Raw genomic sequence first — 24386 nt, 5'->3', positions numbered from 1 at the left:
AGAGGAGCAGTTGAGACAGAAATGTAGATTTACACCTTAGTCAGTAGAGACTTAAGTCTGGTTTTGACATTTTCAGTGTTTGACTCTCTATTAGTCATATACCCCATCAGCTGCCTTGTATAAAATACTGCTCAAGAAATGCCATCAGTGCTTCATGTGTTTAAGAGTAACTCCTGTGGCTGTCCAAGTTTTCCTCCCTCCTCATCCGGCAGAAACTGTCCCTCTCTTGTAGTGTAATGGAACACAGACAGTATTTGAGGACACCAGGTCCATTATGACTGGCTCCACTGTGTCTCCTCACAGCTGCCTCTGTGACTTGAGGGTTCTAGCAGTCCGGGTCAGCTATTAAAACAGTGTATGAAGCCAGTATTTTACCACTCAAACACCCTAAAACCAGGTTTACCCACACTTTCACACCAAACGCTGTTTGCAGGATGTGCATGTAACACAATAATCATCAACTATTGATTGGATACTACATGGAGTTTAACATGCATTTTTTGCCATGCCTTTTGGTTTCATGGTCTCAGATCTGGCGTGCGTGAGAGGTAAGTGTGGAACGGAAAGTAGAGCAGAATCGACAGACTTTCACCAGTGCAGTGTTGAAGTGCTTTATTTTAGAAATGCTTGTGTGCTCCTGTCTGATGCTCTCCCTCTCTCCTGAATGTTGTTGTTGTTTTGTCATTGTTGTGTCTGTGACACCAGGACGGAGTAAGTACACCTGCCGGGATTGTGATTTGGCAGTGTGCATGTTGCGATTCTAGCCTTTAATCTTAGTCCTAATTCAGCTCCTTAATTTTTTTTTATCTCAACAACTCTGTAAGCCACCAACTGTGCGGCATGCCTGCCTGCCACAATGCTACCCCACTGCTGACCGCCCACTGTAGGGGCAGTGTTGCAGTGCTGGTGTTGGTAACATTGTGGGTTTTAAAGGCAGGCTCCCTGGCCTCGCTGAAATGTTAGCCTGACAAGCAAGACGCTTTTAGGCTGTTGAGGGACAGTGAGCAGCCAGTGAGATCCGCTGACTGGACACAAGGTCGGACCTGCTTTAAGGTTTATGGGTATCCCTCCATCTCCCAATGGTCTCCACACACCACAGCTGTTTATGCCAGGCTGGCGGCTTCTTGGGTTATAGTTCCAGAGGGGAACCGGCAGGACCAAAGCAGACTAGGGAGAGTAAATCAGGCAGACTATATTTCAGCAATGGCTTATGCTGCCCATTGGAAGATTTTTTGTTTTTTTTAAACTGGCGTTTGCAGTGGCTTACTTGTAAAGGACTCTGATGCACTGGGTTTTCTCTATAAAGAAGGGAAGGATGTTAAGTTCAAAAGACTATTAATAATAGAATGTCTGCTTTGTGTTATATTATGCATCCTTCTCCTTCTTTTTAGGGAGGCACGGCATGTGTCTTTGATCCCGCTCTATCAGTAGGCATACAATCCTAACCCCTGTATCTTAAGCCAATGAGTGTTCTAACCTAACCAACTCAGCAAACATTCTGTCCTTATTGCGTGAATATGCGATGACTGTACTTTACTGCAGTTAGTAAAAGGTTAATGATCCCTGTCGCTGCCGGGAACGGAACATATCTACTTCTAACATATAAGTGACTCAACGATACAGGGAGCCTGGAGGGGCTGATTGGGGGGTTTGTGAGGTATAATGTACCATATCTGTGATTTGACAGGATAAGGACAGATAAGGTTTTATAACCAAGCTGTCCGTCATCTAGTAGAGTATGTTCTGTGTTTGTTTAGTGATGGCAGTAAGATTTGTATCCCAGGGAATATGTGTTTTATAGTTAGTGACTGTAACCCACCCCCCTCTCATAGCCACAAGCAGGAAACAATTTAATTATTTTCACAGTTGTCAAAACCCTTTTCTGTTAATGTGAGTGTGACTTTACTGTGCATAATTCACAGACTTGAATGAAAGGCTGTTGTTGCAACAGGACAAAGGAACACAGAGTGTGGATAGAGTGAAACAGTGACTAACCAAAAGAGAGACAGAGAGAGAGGAAAGATGGCTGGGTATGATTCATGTCTCCTCACGGGGGGCCGTGGAGCCAGAGGCAGGAGGCATCGGACAAACCGTTCCAAGTCTGACCCAACCGCGCCGTGCCCGACTAATGGTTTGCAGTGCCATGGCGTGTCTTGCAGTGCAGTGTTCTGATGCATGTCACTGCAGGATCTGAGTCTGAACCACGTTTGCCGTCATTTCGTCTTTCCTGCAGGACAACAGTTTTGAGCAGTTCATCATCAACTATTGCAACGAGAAGCTGCAGCAGATCTTCATCGAGCTGACGCTCCGCGAGGAGCAGGAGGAGTATATCCGTGAGGTGAGAGAACTGCTGCTCCCCCTGCAGGGCAAAACGGCACATTGCATCTGTTGCCTATTCAAATTTGAGTGACACTTGTGATTAGACCCCTCCCTCCCCATCATCATCATCAAACCAGATGGCCCTCACTTAAATGGTCGTCACGGCGGCTTCATTATGAAAAAGGCGTGTTGTGGTGTATTTTATCCATCCTCTCCCTACAGTTGTTTCCTCCTCTTACACACCCCATTCCTCCCACATCTCCCCCCATCCATCTGTTTAGATTGTTTTTCTATCATTCTTTCTCACTCTCTCTCTCACTCGCTCACGCACACACTCACTCACTCTTCCCTCGCTGTGTGATTCTGGGGACGGAAGTGATCCCTCACTCCAGTGAGGGTAAACACACAGTGGTCTCGGGGGGCTCAGGAGCCCTGTTTGCTTTCAGAGCTCTGAGTATGTGCCCTCTTGCTCCCTTGACCCCCCATCAGTGATATTCCACTCCCTGGCCCCCTTCCAGTAGAGTGCATGGGAAAATACCACGGCTCTGGAGACTATGGCTTGCAGAGGGAGGGGGGGGTCTCTGCAGTGCAGATCCCACATCACAGAGCCCACCCACCCCACTCCATCCCACCTTCTCCCTCCCTCCCGCCTGTCCCATAGTTGAATCAGCCGGCAGCATTTCCCAGACTGTTTCATAAGCGCTAGACCCTCCCTCTGATTGGAGCCCCATTTGTAACTCACGCCTCCATCCTTTAATCCAGCATGGCTTTCATCAGGTGATGCCTTAAGTACTGGTGCAGAGTCAGGGAACCTGACAGTGTCATTATACCCAACAAAGTTCAGGAGGCCGTGTGACTCACGCTTCATAATGACTGGGGTGTTGATGAACAAATGTACTAGCTGCCCAACTACATCTGATGTGACTAAATCAGGATTTAAAAAAAAAAGAAAAACAAACAAATCGAAAATGACAGATAATAGGATGAAGATTAATCATTTCAGTCTATATGTTTTGTTCTCCCTCGTCAGTTGTACATTAGGAAGGAATTAGGAATTGTTGCTATCAGGAAAAAGTGAATTTGTTTTACACCTGAAATGATTTGGTTGGACTGGTCTCAGGAGATGACCCACCACATGATGGCTGGAGGAATACTGTAGTCATCTGATCCTGTCTGGTGTGTGTTACAGGGCATCGAGTGGACCAACATTGAATATTTCAACAATGCCATCATATGTGACCTCATCGAGAATGTGAGTGTAATCATCATTTTCTGGAAAGTTAAAAAAAAAAATAGATTTAATGGCTTGCTGTAAATAGGCATTTAATTACAAGCTCAGCTAAGCTTTGATTTGTCTTTTCCCCCCATGAAGTCATATAGCCTTCACTTGTATACAAGTCAATTTAAAACACATACAGTTCCAATTTAGGTTGATGTGTGGAGCTGATTTGCCCAATTCATCTTTTTGTTTTATTTACATCCCTTTTTCTATTTCTCTTCATCCTCTGCCCATCTCCTCTTTTAGAACCAGAATGGGATCTTGGCCATGTTGGATGAGGAGTGCCTGCGGCCGGGCACCGTGACTGATGAAACCTTCCTGGACAAACTCAACACCATCTGTGCTGAGCACCAGCACTTTGAGAGCCGTCAGAGCAAGAACTCCAAGTTCCTGACGGACCACAGCCTGCCACACAACTGCTTCCGCATCCAGCACTACGCTGGCAAGGTGAATGCCTTGTAGCAGTTCATGGAACACGGGCACTCAAAGTGTTTTCCCTCATTTATTATTTTCTCAGTTCACCAGTTCACTATTTTTGACTCCTTTACAGTTCAGAGGATGGATTGTTGCTCTCATGAATGTCTAAATATCACTAATGAATCGCTATTATTACTAAAGCTGAGAAGTTGACAATGCTTTGAAAAGTGTCAATAACGCCTTTTTTAATCTAGGTGCTGTACCGTGTGGAGGGTTTTGTGGACAAGAATAACGATCTGCTCTACCGAGACCTCTCCCAGGCCATGTACAAGGCCAACCACAGCCTGATGAAACAACTCTTTCCCGAGGGCAACCCAGCCAAGATCAACCTGAAGAGACCACCCACTGCAGGCTTCCAGTTCAGAGTCTCCGTGTCAACACTCATGAAAAACCTCCAGACCAAGAATCCCAACTACATTAGGTGAGCTCACAAACTAGATCGAATCCCTTTTGTTATACTGAGAGTGGTAATGAAAACCATTTTCAAATTTAAAGCCACACACAATTGCTGTACACATCTAACGTGTGATTTCATGTACTCTATCCAGGTGCATCAAGCCCAATGACAAGAAGGCGCCTCACATCTTCACAGACACGCTGGTGTGCCACCAGGTGCACTACCTGGGGCTGATGGAGAACGTACGTGTGAGGAGAGCCGGCTACGCTTTCCGCCAACCCTACGAGCCCTGTCTGGAGCGCTACAAGATGCTCTGCAAGCAGACCTGGCCTCACTGGAGGGGTCCTGCCAGGTGAGACTACAAGCAATGCTGCTTATTATTCTCACGTTTCCAGATTTGAAACAAGAACCCCTAGTTTTAGTTTGGTCTGGAGTCCTCCTATGTGGTGTCTGAACTATTGACATGTGTGTGGCATTCAAAAGCAGCATTGTGTGGTTACTAAAACATAACACTTGGCTCGTAAACCAATATGCTTTACTGTCTGCCATTCAAACGCAAAGAACAGACTGGTTTGTGAATGGACAAGTAGCAGCTTGTCTGAAGGACTCCTCACATGGCGTGCAAGGTTACCTCAGTTACTATCAGATAGAACTACTGTTTGCGCTGATATCGAGCAGTCCTATCAGTCAGGGCAGAATCTGCCCATATCAACAAGCCACGTCAGACATGCCCAGCTGAGTCTTGAGTTTCATCTGGATTAGAGCTACTGTGGCCAGCACTGCTTATCTACCTGCAGTCATCTTCATCTCACATCTTACTATGAGGCAATGCTGGCTGTCTTAAGGCTGAACTATTGTGTTTCTCCATTTCTGAATCAGGCAACTGGCACTGATCTGTAATAGACAATAGCATTGTACATGTTGTATCATGTCTTGCTGTTATATCAGATGTCCTTTTTTACATCTCTTTCTATCTCCTTCATCTGGCCTTTCCCTTATCTTGTTTTTGTCTGCGTGTGTTTTGTGTGTCTCATGGCTGAATATGGTCTGACTTACAGGGAGGGAGTGGAGGTGTTGCTGACAGACTTGCAAGTGGCCCAAGAGGAGTACTCTTACGGTCGCTCAAAGATCTTCATCAGGAACCCCAGAACAGTGAGTGGCCGCCCATTTACAATGACAAGACCCCCAGTACATGTACAGTACCAGTCAAAAGCTTGGACACAAGTGTTTTCTTTACTTTTACTATTTTCTACATTGTAGATTAATACTGAAGACATTTAAACTACAAAAGAACACATATGGAATGATGTACTAAACAAAAAAAGTGTTATCTACCATAAATAATATAATAAAAGTAAAGAAAAAAACTTCTCAAAAAATGAGAAGGTGTGTCCAAACTTTTGACTGGTACTGTATGCCCTGTACTTATGCCCCATTTCACTTAGCAGAGCTAATGTCTGAAAAATGATCTTCAGCACAAAAATGCCACAATATTACTGTGTAGCACACATTTGACCAAATGGGCCTGAATAGTTTTCTATGGTTAGAAATATTTGCATGTCTAATGTATACATGATTTTTACAGAGCTTTTTCAAACAGGAAGTTGTGCTCCTCTGAGGGACTCTGATAATTAGCAGCAATGGCCAAAAAAACAAGCTAAACGGCACGACACATGGTTTTACTTATCTGCTTCCCCAGTTGGTGCGTTTACATGGGAAATTGGGCCTGCGCTGAGAAATTCCAGAGCCGGCGAGGAGTGCGTTTAATGGGCCTCTTCTCTGTCCCAGAGCCCAAACAACATCCCTGGCCTGTAAAAGCCCACAGTGTTTCATCCTGTGCGTGCGCATTCCTCCCACTTACTCGAGGTGCCCAGCTGTGCAGTCAGAGCTGTATCAGCGTGGGATCTCACTCTGTCTGCTCAAGTGAAGTCATCGCCCCAGTCTCCAATCCCTGAAAAGCCCACTGTCTGATTTTTTTTTTTTGGAGATGGTGGATTGATAGGGGCAGACACAGCAAGGGGGGTCAACCTCAAGAGTGCCTGTCAGAGTTGCGATCTCTGGATATGTTCTTAAGAAACCAGGCTAGTCATGGAATGAGGGACATGTGGGTTGTTAATGTTGCTTTTAGCTAGCCACTATCATTTGTGTCTCACCTCTCCCTCTCGTGTTGGGCGGAAACCGTTTTTGAGGGAGTTCCCTGTATCACACATTCTCAGCACTTCTATTTGTTCCTGAAGTGCTTCTGTTTCTGTGCTAAATATATTTCCACCCTCGATCCTGTAGCTATTCTTTCTGGAGGAGAAGAGGAGGCAGTGTCTACAGGACCTGGCAACACTCATCCAGAAGATCTACCGGGGCTGGAAGTCCCGCACCCATTTCCTGCTACTGAAGAAGAGTCAGGTGGTGGTGGCTGCCTGGTATCGGCGTTATGCGGTAAGAATTCCCTAAACATTGATGAAGGGCTTAGGCCTGCTCTTCATTTCTTATCGCTTTCTCTGCAGTCGGTCAGAATATCTCACATCTGCCTTTTTGGTTTTGTAGCAACAAAGGAAGTACCAGAAGATTAAGAGCTCCACCGTAGTGATTCAGTCCTTCATCAGAGGATGGAAGGTGAGGTTGATATAATACCGACAGGCCTTAAGGGCTGTAACAGTGTGCTATGATTTTTGGCCATAATTTGGATAAGGATCCTTCAGTGACTTGATAAACTCTTGCGACCACAGGCACGAAAGATCCTGCGTGAGCTGAAATACCAGAAGCGCTGTGAAGAGGCTGTGACTACCATTGCAGCTTACTGGCACGGAACTCAGGTAATGGTCCTTAGCTGTCATTAGACATTGGTCCATGGGGGGAATGAAGGTGTGGTGAGGATAATCATCGGTAAGACAACTGAGGTGCTGTTTCCCACTGACAGGGTGATCCATCCAGGTAGTTTTGTGTTTGGTAGTTTTTCACCGAGCCCACAAGCGAACAAGTTCACCTGCTTTTTTCTATCTTCTGTTGCCACCTACTCACTGCAGCTTTTTCTTCAGCAGCTCTCACTCGTCTTCTCACTACTTTTTTTCCATTTGGATCCTTTTCACTCACCTTTTAATATGCCTTGGCTAACCCCCTCAGGCTCGGACAGAACTGCGGCGTCTTAAGGAGGAGGCCAGGAATAAGCACGCTGTCACTGTCATTTGGGCAGCCTGGTTGGGAACTAAGGTATTTGACCAGCCTGCCACCGTGGTTGCGCCCTTCCAGCAATCCATCCCCCCCAATCCCCCCCCACAGCATCAGACCAGTGAATGAACCGACCCTTTCCTCTGTTGTCCAGTGGTCAACTAACCCATCCCACCCCACCCTGTAGTTGAGTCTGTAACCAAGTTTGTTTCACTGTTTCATAGGTGACATTTTTTTGGGTGTAGTCATCTGGGCGACTACCATACTAACCACCCCTTTGTCCTTCACCATCTAATTTTATACCATTTTGTGTTTGCTTTTGCCTTTGCTTTTGAATTATAATTACATACACTTATGTTTTCTTCTGTAGGAGACATTTCCATGAATAAGTTCAGTTTTTAATCCATTTTAATTGTCCATGAGTCTGAATCATGAATATATACAGCATCCTAAGCCACTAACGCCATTGTGTGCATGTTTCCTGTCATTCATCGTACTTGAAGGAGCAAACCAGTGCTGAGATCAAAAACACAAAATGTGCCATAGCCCAGTTCTGTTCATGTGCATCTAAGTAATAACATTTGGACAAGAAAGTGATTGTATTTACTACATACATTGGAGGTCAAAGCAGATGGTCATGGTCATCAGTCTAAACGCATCCTAGGAAGTCATGGAATGTCCATACTGTTGCCTCTGTACAATACAGAGAGGTTATTAAGTCAATAAAAACAACCCACTCAGTTTCACCAAGATCACAGCAAGCCATTTAGCTTTAGCGGATATTGCAGTCTGGCCAAATCCCCTGCTGTCATAGGCTTTATCCTAATCTTTATCATGTTTTTGAAGATGCCCTTTGGTCCTCCTCTTCAGCAACATTTTATCATGACTGATTTGACTGTTGATAAGCATGAAATACCATTTATGACCAGCTATCTCGACAGCAGAGTCGTCCTGCGTGTTTGTGTTGCATGTGGCAAGAGCAGTCGAGTAAAGCCTCTTATCACGCTGGGGTCATTTCGATTGGAATATTTGGCTTTAGGGGTCAAATCAGATGATATTGGCTTTGACTCCACTTGTGGATGGGAGGGGTTTGCTGGGGTTCTTGGTGCATTATTGATGCCCCCTTGCCAACGAATGGTAATAAGCTCTACAGATCGAGCTACTGGCAAACATTTTTAAACATGAAAAGATTGATGGATTTATGAAAACATCACGCCACAGTAGTGCACAAATACAGACTGGGAAGTGGCACATTTGGTGATTTTTGCTCCAGGTGTTCTTTTCATTTGCCTGATCACTTGTTCTCGTGATTTTCTGATTTTAATTTTTCATTCACTCTTGAATGGATGATTCTTCTAATTGCTCCCTGTTTTCTAATGCTTCTTTACCTCCCACTATCCCAACCCCCATGAACACAATTGAATGAAACAGGCTCGGAGGGAACTGCGACGTTTAAAGCATGCGGCACGGAGTAAGCAGGCCGTGTCCATCATATGGGCTGGCTGGCAAGGGACAAAGGTACACAGGATACTCGTACTCATATTATCTTCCCATCACACCCACCTGGCACCTCAGATCTTTCCATGGGTGTAGAAACCAAAGCATCCCACCCCCCCCCCCCCCTCCTCCAGAACCAACCCTTTGCCATTGCCATCCATCCTCTGTTCTACAGCTGATGCCCAAGCATGCATTACAGAGTCCCTTTGCATGAGAACCAGAACCATACTTAACATATGTAAGTTACCCTTCAGCTAAGAGTCAGTCCATTCAGCTGAGGGTCAGTGAGAACCTGTCTTAGAAAAAGATGAATGAAGTAATGATGAAGTTGACCTCATAGCATTAGACTTCGATGTGGAGCAGAGGCAGAGGCAAAGGTAAGGGTGGGGGTGGTGTGCAAGGATCCCCTCCCATAAGCCTCTTTGCTCCCATAGCACAGAGATTAAAGCTCATCCAGACAGGCGCCAGGGGGAGGCTGGCTCATTCCGAGGCACACAGTTGGCACTTCCTGCCGCTGTGCCACATGGCCCACTTTACAAACCATGCTTCCCATGTAGGGGTCCTGGTCATAGCCATAGCTTCATGTCTCCTCTAGTCCTGGTCAAGGACCATTTTCATTTCCTCAATCCTTCCTCACACTGGACTGGAAAGAAGGAGGTCCATTTCCTGTACCATCTTTAATCCTACCTGCATGATTCACTCTTTAGATCCGTCTCTTGCTGCATCTGAGATGTTCTCCTTTCTTGCTGTGCTGTGTGTCTTTTATAGAGTGCAATGCAGTGTAGTGTGTGTTTATTTATTTATTTGTTTGTTTGTTTGTTTGCATGCACAGTTACTCTCTAGGGTTTGATGTGGATTACAGTGTTTCTGTGTGCAAATGACTGGATCTTCAACTACCAGAGAAGCCCCCTGCCTGAGTTATACTGTGATTTCCTTTTTATCCATGTTTTGACAGTGTGACCTGGTGGTTCATAAATAACAAAGAATGACAAAACTTAATTTGATAATATCAGTAAAAAAAAAAAAAAAAAGGAAAAAAAGTGAATATTCCAGCTTGGAACCTGATGATTTCTGCAAAGGGAACTGCACCCTCAAATAATGCCACCTTTCTCTGCGGACCAGTGCATTCAGTCAGGGGTGCTAACCAGTGTGCCGTATCCATCCGCCATCCTGCAGGGCAGGTCTGCGTGCCGTCTCCCCCTTCCCCCACGATTTTCATCTCACTCACCTGCTCTCCACTCTCTCCTTCTCCCTCGCTCTTTCTCTCTGTCTCTTTTCTTCTCCTCCTCCCTCACAGGCCCGCAGAGAGCTGAAGAGACTGAAGGAGGTGGCCAGGCGTAAGCACGCTGTCGCAGTCATTTGGGCCTACTGGTTGGGACTTAAGGTACTTGCCAACCACCGCTCCCAGCCTCCCGACCCCTAACCCTGCCATAGCACGGCCTGTGGTGTGCAGCGTGCAGTCAGCCTCACTGTGCCACAGCTGGGGACTAAAGCAGCGTGCTGATTGGGAGGGCAAGGCTGAGTGCCATACATTAGTATTTATAACCTATAGACCTTGTTTTTGAAAGGGTTGTGTCATAGCACTGGCCTATCTGTTATGCTCTATAAAGCAGTATCAAATCTGCACATATAATCCAGGGCTTTAGATAAGCTGACTCTGGATAATTGAGCGACAGATGCTTTTCTCCCTGCCCATTCCCAAAGACTGTCATTTTTCAATGGAAAGGTCAAAGACAACGACCCTGACTGACACGGCAATGGCTGTCTGAATGTCTGTCTCCCTCTTATTTCTATCTGTCTGTCTGTCTGCCTGTCTGCCTGCTGTCTTTTCTCTGTCAATCTACCCTGCTTGTCTGTTGGCTCTAGTCTATGACTTTGTTTGCACTTTTTTGTCAATGTAGCTTTTCTAGTGAGATGTTCTTTTGAATGTGTGTGTGTTCACAAGGGCCTTATTCAGGTTTATTGTTGTCAGATTGGTGTTTTTGGGATATGTCTTCAAATATCCCTTTCTTCCCCCATGTCTTTTTCCACCAACATTTTTAATGGCTCCTGAAATGGCAAAGTATCCTGCTTTTTGTCTGAAACCCACAGTACTGTATATATTTCATTTTCATCCGTGTTTTTCACCCATTTTCAATCTTTTCCAGGTTAGGTGTAACTAACTGTCACTAACTGTATGTGTGCTTTTGTAGTGTGTGTGCTTTACCATCATCATCATCAAGTCCCATGCAGTCCAAAGTACAAAGAGCACCAAAGATCGAACACCCTCTCTCTTCTGCTTCCAGGTTCGTCGGGAGTACAGGAAGTTCTTCCGGGCCAACGCTGGCAGAAAGATCTATGACTTCACCATCCAGAGGCTTGTAAGTGGCTCATGACAGTTGTGGTCTCCCATAATCTAAAAAGGGAATTATAAAATAGCTCAATCAAGGCGAGTTTATTTCTATAGCACATTTCATACACAGAGGCAATTCAGTGTGCTTTACATAAATAAGAGCTAAAGCAATGTCCATGGGAAAAATAAAAACAAACACAGCATGAAAAACCATAAAAGATTAAAAAAAAAATGTTAACAAAAATAATGAAAAGGAAGTACAAATTCCATAATGTAGTAATTTAAAGAGAATTTAAATGATCAAAGTACAAATATAAATAAAACTTGCCGTGCCTTAATTGAGTTATTTTATAATTCTCTTTTAGATTATGGGAGACCACAACGGTCAACTGTCAATGATCTGGTCTATACTGTATATACATTATCATGCTGTCAATCTAAAGTGTGTTATAATCAGGCATGGCATAAGGCATCTGCCTTCACCATCAAGTTGACATTGTGAAGTGTAACAAACATTTTTACAATCTCATTTCCATCACAAAAGATTTAGATAATTTCTCATGATTCTCCTAACGCTAAAATCCTACTTTGTTATGTGTCTTTCAGATGCAGAAATACTTCCTGGGGCTTAAGAACACCGTCCCTTCCATGTCCCCCATTGATAAAACATGGTCTAACAGACCCTACCAGTTCCTGGATGGAGCTCACACGGAGCTCAGGAGGATGTTTCACCTGTGGAGAGTCAGTCCCCATTTCATATACACACTTACAGTGGCTTGTGGTACTGAAGTGCTTTGCATTTTCAACTGGTTGTTCATTAATGCCGTTTAACATAATGAACATTTGCATTTGTACTTTCTTCCTTCAGTGCAAAAAATACAGGAGCCAGTTCACAGAGGAGAAGAAAGCCATCTACGAGGAGAAACTCGAGGCCAGTGAGATTTTCAAAGACAAGAAGGCCCTGTACCCAAGCAGGTGAGGACATGTGTCTTAATAATATGTTCATCATTAACAGTTATAAATACCAAACTTCAAAGGCAAATGCTGTATAATCATTACACATCTTATCAGATCACCTTTTAATATCACCTAATATGATAATTTATCTTTGATGTTTCTTCCCCTCTAGCGTGAGTCAGTCTTTCAAAGGTGACTACCTGGAGATCAATAAGAACCCTAAGTACCAGAAACTGAACAGTGTGGTCGAGGAGAAGATTCTTCTGGCTGATTTCGTCAACAAGATTAACAGGGCCAATGGCAAGGTTAGTTATTCAGCGAACGAGAGCTATTTTTGTGAAAATCATGTATCGTTTCTTTACACCATATCTCTTAACAAACAGATAAATACTACCTGCTATGTTCACTACTTAGGGTGCACCTAGGATCTTCTTGCTGACGAAGAACAATTTTGTCCTGGCCGACCAGAAGACAGGCCAGATAAAGGCCTGCGTGCCACTGCCCGATCTCAGCAGTGTGTCTGTCAGCACACAGGTCGATGGCTTCTTCGCCCTCAAACTCAAAGAGGTGAGCTCATGACCTTCAACTGTCCTGCTGCAGTCGAGGTGTAGGAGGGGTGGCACTTAGTAGAAACTGACTGGGTCGATTCAGGGCTGGGCCCAAACCAAGTCCCCTCTCGTAGATGCAGCAGTTAGAGACATGTCGAAATTACTTTTTGGTGGGGTTTTTTTTTGGCGTGTTTCTCCATTTGGCTTGGTAGTAATGCTCTCCTAATTCGACAGGGCACTGCCTCTGCAGCCAAAGGTGATTTTCTGCTCAGCAGCGATCATCTGATTGAGATCATCACCAAACTCCACCGCACAGGAGCACCGGCAGCCAACCGCGATCAGTTAAACATCGACATCTCAGACGAGTGAGTAGCGAGCCCTCATGTTGTCCAGCCATGCATGTCTCTCTGTGTGAGAGCGAGTCTGACCTCAATCCCTCTGTCTTCCAGGTTCCTGGTGCAGTTCAAGCAGGATAAGGTGTGTGTGAAGTTCATCCAGGGCGGCCCAAAGAATGGCAGCAGTGCAGCCTGCAAGCGCAAAAACAACCGTCTCTTAGAAGTTTGTGTGCCATCGCCCTAGAAATGACTCTTCCCAAAGGGGTTCCAACTCTTGGACATTTTACCATCCAACCCTACAAAGCCCCCACCTTGTAATTGTGCAATTCTAATATTTTATTGTGCTTATGTTGTTTTTCTAGTTCAAAGTGATTGGCTCACTGTATTTGTGCTGCAATACCAAGGATAGAGGAGATTGCATGCCATTTGGAAGTACAGTAGGCATGACCCTAAAATAAAATAAGGTCTTTGTTTTACCTGTACTATTTTTAATAGGAGAGTGGGTCTACCAATAAAGAATGTGGTCCTTGCTTTGTCATAGCACAAGAAATTCCTTGTTCAGCAGCAAAGATAATGATTGTGATTATGAGCATCAGATGGCATCAGCAGCAGCTTAAACCAGACGTGATGGGACTGTGTCCAGTCAGGCCAAGCTAAACTCATCCAGCTAAGCTACAACAGGCCACGCAAGCTGTCTGGGTCCCTGCAGGGGTCAGACCTGGCTGGCAAGGCTGTCAGACCAAGTCAATGAGCACTGAAAGAAAGGTTACAAATGGAACAATTGCACTTATTTAAATTTTGGCAAGATATAGACACAAAGAGTGAGAATCTGATGTTTTCTAATTCTCGTTTTGTCTGTTAGTTGGTTGGATGGCTGGTTTGGTGATGCCCACTTAGCATACTGATTCAAGTTTAGCAAAAGGAAGTAGTTCTGTATAGTTTAGAACCACCATTTTTTCTGTTTTTTTTGTAAATAACCTTGTGCCATTTAGCAGTCCCCTCAGCACGGGAATGTCATGTGTCTCACAGCAGTGTGAAATCAGCCTTGATGAGTACAGAGAAGCCAAAGCCCAAACGTTCCCCTCATGCACAGTTGATTACAAACAGTTGACTATAAGATTAGGCAGGCAAGGGGGTTTTGACAGCACACTATGCGTGTGATCTAAATGTTGAGGTTTTTTTTTTGTTTGTTTTTTTCTTCCACAGAAAGTCCCACACACAGTTGCACACTTTTAGTCCAAAATCCCAATGCATACGCAACTTGATTCTGACTTGTTGTTTGTCTGTGGAATGTGCAGATTCTGCCCATATGTAAATCAGACAGGTAGGGAAGAAGACATTTCAAAATGGAAGGAGGAAGTCAAGGGACCCCCTCATACTTCCCATGTTCTCAATAATGGCTTCTCCAGATGCTGCTCAAACGGTAGTTGCAGCAGCCTTCTTCTCTGCCAGTGTGCTTGTTTTTAGAAAGCCCCCTACGGGAAAGGGAACTATTCTTATTGTCGGCACACACAGTCCTCTGTTTGCAAGCCCTCCCTTACTGGTCGGCCCCAGAGAAAAAGAAAAACATGGTAAGGGGGACAACATCCAGGGGTGATTGTTCAACAAGCTATTTTCCCCAACAATGCCGTTTCCCAGATGCTTGTTGAGGGAGGCTGCACCTTCTAGCTAAATCCTTCCCTGCGTCATGCAAGCCAGCTGTAAATATGCAACCCATAGAGCTTGTTTGTGAATGAAGTGTATTGAGGGTTAATTATAGAATCCTAAACTTATCATATTGCTGTGCTGCAAACCCAGTAAATCTATATGTCTTTTTGCCATTGGAATGTGGGCTGTTTTTATTTTTAGCCAGCCCATTGAGGCTAATAATAAATGCAGTGTTTTTCTTGGGGCAGAACCAAACAGATTTAGAGAGCAGACAGCTATACACTCATGCAGAGATTGAAAACATGTTGCTCCTCCTCTTTACAAATCAAGCCTACGCACACAAACACACTCACACAGCATGTTCAGAAAACTAAATAGTGCTTTATTTTGAAGTACATTTAATATGGTGTTGGATGTTTTAGAAGTCTTTTGTACTATTGATTTCAAAGTAAAACAGTGGTGACTGTGCGGAATTTCATATAATTCAGCTCTAATCACATTATTTTGTTCGTATTCTGCTGGTGTTTCACCATTTTAAGAATTTGTATGCTTATTTTTTCCACTGAAAAAATATCTGGTTTTGATCAGAAGGGGTTCATAAACAGTGATTTCTCTCTCTCTCTTCTCAAACGCAACTAAGCAAGTTGAGCTAGTAGGAAGCCATTTCCTTTTGGGATCCTGTACAGTTTTCGAAATCTAATGCAGTATGCTACAGTTAATCTTCTCTCTCTCTCTCTTCTGTGTTAGTAGTTTGAAGTAAAGGAGAGATTAAAAAGAAATGATGTATGCATTCTTGTTTTGTGCCTAATGTAACCTGTACTCAAGGAGAACATGGACATGTTTCAATAGTATAAGTGTAACAAATTTCAATTAATCTTTTTTCTAAATTAAAGGAATAAATACAACTTTTTGTCTATTCTGTGTGTTTTTATTCAGTCTGAAAGTGTGGTGGGTTCATTGGTTTGGCAACTGTTTGAAGATGCAGGTAGACATTACGGACAGCTCTCTAACTGTGAGATCATCTATTTGCCTGGCAACAACTTGTCACCCAGATGGATTCAATCCACAATATGTAACATGGATAGTATGAATGTATGGTATGTTGTCTGATGTTCTGGCAATAGACAGTATTTCCTTCAAGTTTGTGGAATGGGTGCCTCGTTGGTCTTTATCAACACTAATTCAGAGATGGAGGTAGATGGTGAAGGACCAGTGCCTGTGGCAGCCCCGTCCAGATGTTTTCCATCACATCTGGAGAGTTGTCCGGGGTTAAATTCCGCGGCTTGAGGAGGCTGTTGGCGGCAGGCCCCAGGGGAGCAGCCCTTGACAGATTGCGAGCGTCAAGTTAAAAATAGCACCCAATTACAACCCAGCCTGCGCCTAGTTCCCACCATGCAGGCTGGGAAAGCAGGGAGGGACCTAAGCTCCTGTTAAGAGACTGCCTACGGGGGGGAGTGGCGACAGTGAAGCGGGCTCTGCCCTGGCCATTTAAACAGGGTGAGTGAAGGAAAACACCCAGCAGGGAAATGTTTTCACCTTTACTTAAAATAAGTGTGATGATCCCTTGTCAAAGGCAGGGTTGCTACACGTCACACATTGAGCCTGAGATTTACACATTTTGCAGACAAAGATTGTCATCTATTCCACTGAAGCTGATGGTAGTATTCTGGATGAAGCATTCCAGCCCTGAGGATTCTACTCTAAAATCCAAACCAGATATCAGATAGATCAAATCACTGCATTTTATAGATAAAATAATCCATAATCCATCCTAATGATATTACTTAAAGTGTGCTTTGATGACATCTGTAATTATTTCATCAGATCAAATTATTTGTGGTTGTCCATTCATTTATTTTCCGTTATTCTGCATTGCCAATAAGGACTATATGGTTGTATACTGTATAGAAGTACCCCTCATTTCAGGCTGTGCCTGTTAGTTTAGTTTATTATTAAGAGACTGTCGTTCTGAAAAATTTCAGTCAACTGACAATACCCATACTTGGAATTATGATGAAAAGTCCAAGAGGTGCAGTTGCGGCAGTTACAATTGGTCTCCACATTAAGCTATGTCCATTTTTCTACTCTAAATTTAGAGATTCATTTGGCGCCACCTGCAGCTGCATATTATACCGATGTACTTTTTGCGCGTGTATTTGTCCCCATCCAGCGGCGCTTGCATGAAGTCGCTTAGCCTGTGCTTGTCGTGGAGTTGGGCTCCACCAAGTTTTCACGCGTGCGTTTTGGCCAGTGGGATCCTACGAGATGGCAACTCGTTGGGGCATCTGCAGCGCTGGAAAGATCAGTCATGACTTCACGGTGGCACTGAGGACCTTGCCTGCCGGTGAACATCAGGTAGTCTAGTTTAAAACACCTTAGCATCCGCACAGTGACGTTTGTTTCATGGCATTAAGAATTGGGTAAAGGTGATCGTATAGAATGCTGCCTATGTATTGCTTCTCATGCCTGTGTGCAAAGGTCATTGGGTCTTAGGTCTCTTTGGGGAGCAGGCTGTGAAGATAGGTTGGCGGAACTGTTTGAAATGAGTTTTCAAATATTCTATAAGTCTCAGATATTCTTTAACTGAATGAACATGTGACAGTGCTTTGCCTCGGTCAACATTTCCCAAAAGCTGAATGTGAAAAATATTAGTGTTGTAGTCAGTGTTTGATCAAAGACCGTCAAGTGTACAAATGTGTGTAACTAATAACGTGTAAAAATGCTTACACTGCAACTCTTTGTTTCGTAAAGTCTAAACCGTAATGTCTCTGTTATAGGGACTGTCTGATTTTTCATACATTCTACTAGCGACTTTATGGTAGTCCTGCATCATATTTGCATACAGAACGATGGATTTGTGGCCTTCTATCCATCATATTTCATGTGTATACAAAAACGGCAAATGTACTATGTTTGGGTACAATAGCCAGTGTGAAATTAAAATTGCCGTAGTGTTTAAAGCAACAGGTTGATAATCACATTTGATCATATACACTTCAAGGTGGTTGCTGTAGCTGCTCGAGACCTGATCCACGCTCAGGCATTTGCAGCAAAACATGGCATCCCACGAGCCTACGGAAGTTATGAAGAGCTAGCCCAAGATACTGAGATAGGTGAGTGATAGAAGATGAACAAGAAACATACAAAACTAATCTTGGCTCAGACAAATGGACATTTAGGTGAACCCTCTAGGAAGGTTAGCAACACAGTTTACAGTGTTTTAGGTGCATCACAATGCCACATCTGTCATATAGGCTTACTAGACTGCCATATTAATACATACTTGGAGCAGGTTTCTCGGTTATGTTTGGTGTTTTCACTGCAGATGTAGTCTATGTGGGCACTATCCACCCTCATCACCTGGGTGTGGGCAGGATCTTCATGAACGCCCATAAGAATGTGCTGATTGAGAAGCCCCTCGGTATGAATGCAGGAGAGGTGTCAGAGCTTATTTCCACCGCCAAGAAAAACAAAGTCTTCATGATGGAAGTGAGTTACAATAACTGACTTGTGCTCATTTATATAATATAATATATGTATCAATCGATTATTATTGCTTTTACAAGCTTATTGTCTAGATGTTTCGCAAAACAGTTGACATACTTTTAACTGCATGTTTCCTAGTAGACATTTTTTTTTTAATCTTGTTGTGTCTTATATATTTATATCCAATACTAGATCAATACATTGTTATGTCTGTGTATGTTTTTGTAAGCAAAAAAAAGCAGGCTGTAACTGTTTCCCTAATTCATCTATACAGTGCCTGTTTAAACAGCACATTTTTCAGTCTTGGTATTTGGCCTGCAGGAAGCGTTGAAGTTTACAGTTCATACACAGTTCAAAACCATACTGCCTGACAACCTGAACAAACTGTTGTCTGGATCACTGTTGGTCCTATCAGATACCACACTGTTAGGCTGGCACCTATTACTCTCCCTTGAGGTGAAACATATGTTCCCACGTTCTCTTGTTGTTGTTGTTATATACACCACACAGGCCTTTACCAATGTTTTTTATGACGGACTATGATGTTTCATTTCAAGATAAAACTAAAAGTGTCATGGTCAGGGTACACATGGCTTTCGTCATCCCCCTTTAGATGATAGAAGCCATGGTTAAGTTTGACCATTTGTCCAGCTCCTTTCACAGTTCTTGTCTGAGGGGTATAGGAAAATTTAGTGTAGACTATTTTCACATCGTTCTTCAATTATATGAAGCATGTGGAGGGCAAAACCCAATATGCCAGGGTGTTGCTTCTCCCAGCTATAGAACTGTGTACAAACACTGTCTGAAGGGAACCATTTTGGATGAACTTTCTGTCCGTCAGGCCCTGTGGACACGGTTCTTTCCTGTGTCGGTGGAGATCCGGCAGCGTCTGGCCCGGGGGGAGGTGGGGGAGGTGCAGCTAGTGCGAGCTGACCTGGGTGCCCCCCTCACACACATCCCTCGCCTGGCAGAGAGAGAACTGGGTGGAGGGGCCGTTCTGGATTTGGGAGTCTACTGTCTGCAGTTCGTCTTCATGGTGTTCAACGGGGAGAAGCCAGAGTCTGTCTATGCCACTGGATCCTGTCTGGATACAGGTACTGCACACCAAACATAATGTTGATCATGGGATGTTGTAAAGGCAAGCACCGTTAACAGCCCCATATCACTGCTTGGCACTGACCCCTATTACTCAAGGAGTTGCTCTGAAGCTTCCTCTAACATGTTGTGAAATCCATTCACCAAGGTGAAACCTGCCTACCTGTATTTTTCAAATCTATGGAATGATTGTCTTCAGTTTGAGAATGTACACTGCATAGAGATTATCATTTGTAGCTGGCGGTGTCCCTACAGTGTGATTATTTTTCTGAATAAACTTAAATCATTTTTTCTTCCAGGAGTTGATGGAACCTTGGTGATTGTTCTGAAGTTTTCTGGAAAGAGGATGGCTGTGTGTACTTGCTCTATCACCATGATGCTGACCAATGATGCTGTTATAGTCGGCTCTAAGGGTACCATCAAAGTATGATCTCGTCCACATCCTCGTCCTCATCCTCGTCCTCGTCCTACTCTTTGATTGGCCTTTGTTAAGAATTGCTGACAATTTTACATATGCCATGTTGAATTATCCAATTTCGAACACAAAATGCTTTGTCAGAGTATTACATTTTTTGTTAATTTCTGTCGTGTATGTATATTTTATTCTCATACAACCACTTTCAAATGAAATGTAGACTTTAGGCTTAAGAGATTAAGGCTCTCAACCTTTCCTAGGTACCGGACCACATGTGGTGCCCCACTGCACTGGAAGTTAACGGGGTAATAAGCAAGCATCCCCTCCCGGAACCCTCAATGCCTCTTAACTTCATCAACAGCACAGGCCTACGCTACGAGGCCCAAGAAGTACGCCAGTGTCTGCTCCAAGGTGAAGCTTTGTGGAATTTGATTTGGAGAGAAGCAATTATTCGGCTGCAAAAACACTACTTTTTATGTGACGGTACAATATTATTTAGTTGTGTAAAGGGCCCTGGTCATTCAAAAGAAAAGTGTCAATCCTTAATCAAAATACATTTGCATCTTGTGTTAAGCTAATGGACTTTGAGGAGAGTGCAGTGTATAACTGTTGTCTGTATTCCTGCCCTTCAGGCTTTAAAGAGTGCCCTGTGATGTCGTGGTCAGACTCCAGCCTCCTGGCAGAGGTGATGGATGAGGCCAGAAGAGCAGTGACATGACTGACAGGTGGAACGAAGGCCAACGAGCACTAGACACCCTCACCCCATCCACTGTTCAATTAAAATCATTTTTGCTCCATTTTACCTCTGTTCATAGAGCATTGTAGTCTTATTGGTGAAATGTATCATGTTTGATGTTGATGGTAAAATGGTTATTGATCTTAATTGCGTCCCACTGTTATTTCTCAAATACACTGAAAATGTTTAAATTTGAAAGTGACCTGCATCTCATCACAAACCAGTCCCAGCTGCTATGAACTTCCTGAGAAGTTGAGCAATAATACTCAGAATAGTATCCGGGCGCTTCAGGAAGACTCTGCCTATGTTGTATTGGCAAAAGGAGAAAATAGCTCTCAATCTGTTTTTCAAGAACAAGGTAGCACAAACCTTTTAAATCTTTTGTTAAATTATTTTGATTCTTATACGATTTACAGTGGGGAAAATAAGTATTTGAACCCCTGCCGATTTTGCAAGTTTGGCCACTTGCAAAGAAATGTGTGATCTATAATTGTAATAGTAGGTGTATTTTAACAGTGAGAAACAGAATATCAACAAAAAAATCCAGAAAACTGCATTTTATAACATTTATGACTTAATTTGCATTTGATGCAGAAAATAAGTATTTGAACCCCTAGCAAAACATGACTTAGTACTTGGTGGAATAACCCTTGTTGGCAAGCACAGACGTCAGACTTTTCTTGCAGTTGGTCACCAGGTTTACACACATCTCAGGAGGGATTTTGGTCCACTCTTTGCAGATCCTCTCCAAATCCTTAAGGTTGCGTTTTCAATGGGAAGGAATGAGGTTCAAGCCCAATATTCCACATTACATGGCCCCATCCATAGTCCCCTCGATGCAGTGGAGTCGTCCTGTACCCTTGGCAGAGAAACAGCTCCAAAGCATAATGTTTCCTGCTTGACGGTGGGGATGGTGTCATATTCAGCATTCTTACCCCTCTTGGGGCTTGATTTTGGTCTCATCTGACCATATCCTGTCTCCCAATCCTCCTTAGAATCATTCAAGTGTTCATTGGCAAACTTCAGACGGCCCTGTACATGTGCTTCCTTGAGCAGGGGGACCTTGCGAGTTCTGCAGTACTTCAAACCATTACGGCGTAGTGTGTTGCCAATGGTTTTCTTGGTGACTGTGGTCCCAGCTGCCTTGAGATCATTCACAAGATATGTATAGTTCTGGGGTTATTCTGCACCTTTCGGATGATCACCGATACCGCACGAGGGGATATCTTGCATGGAGCCCCAGACCTAGAGCGATGGACAGTTGTTTGGTGTTGCTTCCATTTACGAATAATCGCACCAATAGTTGTCTGCTTCTCACCAAGCTGCTTGCCGATGGTTTTGTAACCCATTCCAGCCTTGTGCAGGTCTACAATCTTATCTCTGACGTTCTTGGTCAACTCTTTGGTCTTGCCCATGGTGGTGAGGTTGAAGGTGTGAAGTATGATTCTTTGGACAGGTTTCTTTTATACGCATCACCAGTTGAGATCAGGTGTACCTTGTTAGGCCTAATGAAGACTAATCTGTGTGCTTCTTGGGCGCATAACTGGTCATTGGGAGCCAGAATTCTTGCTGTTTGCTTGGGGGTTCAAATACTTATTTTCTGCATCAAATACAAATAAAGTCATAAATGTTATAAAATGCAGTTTTCTGGATTTGTTTGTTGATATTCTATTTCTCACTGTTAAAATACACCTACCATTACAATTATAGATCACACATTTATTTGCAAGTGGCCAAACTTGCGAAATCGGCAGGGGTTCAAATACTTATTTTCCCCACTGTATATGCCAAAGCAGCATTTAGCATATATCATACTGCCTAGGGAAAACAGTGGTTTTCCAACCCGCACACATGTTTATGATTTAATGTACCTTGTTCAATGTGCAGATTACCTGAATATCTGACAGCCGATTGTTAAAAATGTCTAACATTATATTTATCCTTGGAGATCGGGTGCATGTTTAATATTTACATATGGCTGTGTTCATTATAGAACCTGCTAACGAATCAGCTTTGCCTTTAATACTAAAGTGAACAATTTGTCCTACTCATCCTACTGCTTCCTTCATGTGTAATCAGATCATCTTCACACATTTATTTATATAGTCAAATCTAGTTTCGGTGTTGTGTAACATTTCCTGGTGATGACGCATCCCCCTCTTCACCTGTGATTCTAATGCCAAACAATGAACAGAGTGCATGAAACGTTTCAGAACATTTCAGAACAAGGTCAAAGAACAAGCTCCATGAAACATTACATTCATCACAATCTGTGTTAATGACACTCCCCACATGTTGTGCAGCTCCTCAGAAGACTCCACTTCTTGTTTCACAGTTCCTATATTATCCTTTAGGCTACCAGCAATGGTGTTCGAGAGGTTCTTCTTTATGAATAAGCATTACCACATTTGCTACATCCTAATGGAAATGAATGCTGCCGTTGATTTTCATTTTAAGGAACATCACAAGTGACCCAGTTTCACCGCAGTAATATTTATAAATGAAACCATCTGATCCATCAGATATAGCATGGTGTATAATGTTAAAAAACAACTATGTTTATTGCATTTTACCAGATGAATAGAAACTACCAATCATAGAAATCAAAGTGCTATAAAACAGCATTTTATTCACTAGGCTGAAATGCCAGATAGCCGAGAAAAGTTGAGATTTTTATTTTATTTTCCAAAAGGGGTAGAGTGACGATCAATGAGTCAATCAGGAAGTCAAATCAGTGCAGAGGTACCATCTTTCAAGATTGACTTGGCATGAGAATGGACAAACAAATAAAAGTGGTGTATTTTTTTGGCGTGAGGTGCATTACAGTCAATTGATTTTTTTTTTCATGCTAGCGTGTCTCACGCCATAATCATGAGAGTTATGATGTACAACCTCAACCTTTCATCATCATCATGACTAAACAGACATGATTACTGCCATCACTATGGCAGTCAGTGTTGATCATTGGCTAAACTTTTCTCAGTTTCTTAAAGGCAACCCTGAGCAAAGGTTTAGGACACTTCCTGTCGCAAACATGACTGCAACACGCTGACAGAAAGGCTGTTTTCACCACACCCATATGAGAAGACTCCCAAAACAATCTCTTGGTATCCTTTTACATGACTTTCATATGGGAGTTCCCCCCTTGTCAGTGTGAAAAAGCATCTAGAATAAATGTGTTCCTTATAACAACTACCTTTTATTCACCTTCAGACAGTTATGTAACACGCATTGTACATTAATGCTGTAGGCAAAACCTGTACCACCTACGCAATCTGGACAAGCAGGAACAACACATTGTTGGGTGTAAAGTAATGTGGGCTGTTTTACGTCAGTATACAAATGCACCATGAATCAAGCTGGAGAGAAGCAGCATGAATCCCTTTTTGCTCCAAGATTTCAGTGATCTAAAGGCTTTGCCATCTAAAAGAGGTTGTGTGTCTGCCACACTAGGAAGGTGCCAAGTGGTCCACAATTCAGACCTCTACCCCTTTTATCTACAGTTCATCTCTTAAATTATTACTTGGAGTTTGACCAAATATATATATATATATGTATAATACTGATATTAATAATTATATCTAAATTAAGTTCTTCTTTCCCTCCGGCAAAATTGTAATGGTTTCAGCTACACGTGTTACACAATATTTTCCCATAACCGTCTTACAAATATAAATAATACCTATTTATCACTGAACACACAT

At 43.2% G+C, this 24386-nt stretch overlaps 2 protein-coding genes across 9 annotated transcripts in view; both read left to right on the top strand.

Moving 5' to 3' along the window:
- myo1b (myosin IB) overlaps positions 1-15855 on the top strand; it is a 59963-nt gene extending 44108 nt beyond the window's left edge. Inside the window, exons 14-33 of one of the 8 annotated variants that reach the window (XM_031559482.2) lie at positions 706-711; positions 2234-2338; positions 3509-3571; positions 3845-4045; positions 4270-4496; positions 4624-4824; positions 5531-5624; positions 6756-6905; positions 7014-7082; positions 7196-7282; positions 7590-7676; positions 9066-9152; positions 10429-10515; positions 11417-11491; positions 12070-12204; positions 12332-12438; positions 12593-12725; positions 12835-12987; positions 13203-13333; positions 13418-15855. In XM_031559482.2, the coding sequence (XP_031415342.1) occupies positions 706-711; positions 2234-2338; positions 3509-3571; positions 3845-4045; positions 4270-4496; positions 4624-4824; positions 5531-5624; positions 6756-6905; positions 7014-7082; positions 7196-7282; positions 7590-7676; positions 9066-9152; positions 10429-10515; positions 11417-11491; positions 12070-12204; positions 12332-12438; positions 12593-12725; positions 12835-12987; positions 13203-13333; positions 13418-13547 (2328 nt within the window). In that variant the 3' untranslated portion in view covers positions 13548-15855. The remainder of the gene's footprint in view (positions 1-705; positions 712-2233; positions 2339-3508; positions 3572-3844; positions 4046-4269; positions 4497-4623; positions 4825-5530; positions 5625-6755; positions 6906-7013; positions 7083-7195; positions 7283-7589; positions 7677-9065; positions 9153-10428; positions 10516-11416; positions 11492-12069; positions 12205-12331; positions 12439-12592; positions 12726-12834; positions 12988-13202; positions 13334-13417) is intronic. The other 7 variants (XM_012836466.3, XM_031559489.2, XM_031559501.2 and 4 more) reach the window with 7 other exon arrangements.
- Positions 15856-17096: 1241 nt separating this feature from the next.
- On the top strand, positions 17097-20829 carry LOC105908024 (trans-1,2-dihydrobenzene-1,2-diol dehydrogenase-like). Its single transcript, XM_031579337.2, has 7 exons — positions 17097-17305; positions 17952-18063; positions 18276-18439; positions 19278-19530; positions 19831-19955; positions 20207-20357; positions 20579-20829. Exons 1-7 carry the CDS (start codon positions 17216-17218, stop codon positions 20662-20664), a joined length of 981 nt encoding a protein of 326 aa, XP_031435197.1. The 5' UTR covers positions 17097-17215; the 3' UTR covers positions 20665-20829.
- Positions 20830-24386: the final 3557 nt, after the last annotated feature.

Source organism: Clupea harengus, chromosome 2 (genome assembly GCF_900700415.2).
Source record: "Clupea harengus chromosome 2, Ch_v2.0.2, whole genome shotgun sequence".
Classification (NCBI taxonomy): Eukaryota; Metazoa; Chordata; class Actinopteri; order Clupeiformes; family Clupeidae; genus Clupea; species Clupea harengus.
The sequence above is the reverse complement of the archived record's forward strand: the minus strand, read 5'-3'. Positions and strand labels throughout refer to the sequence as shown.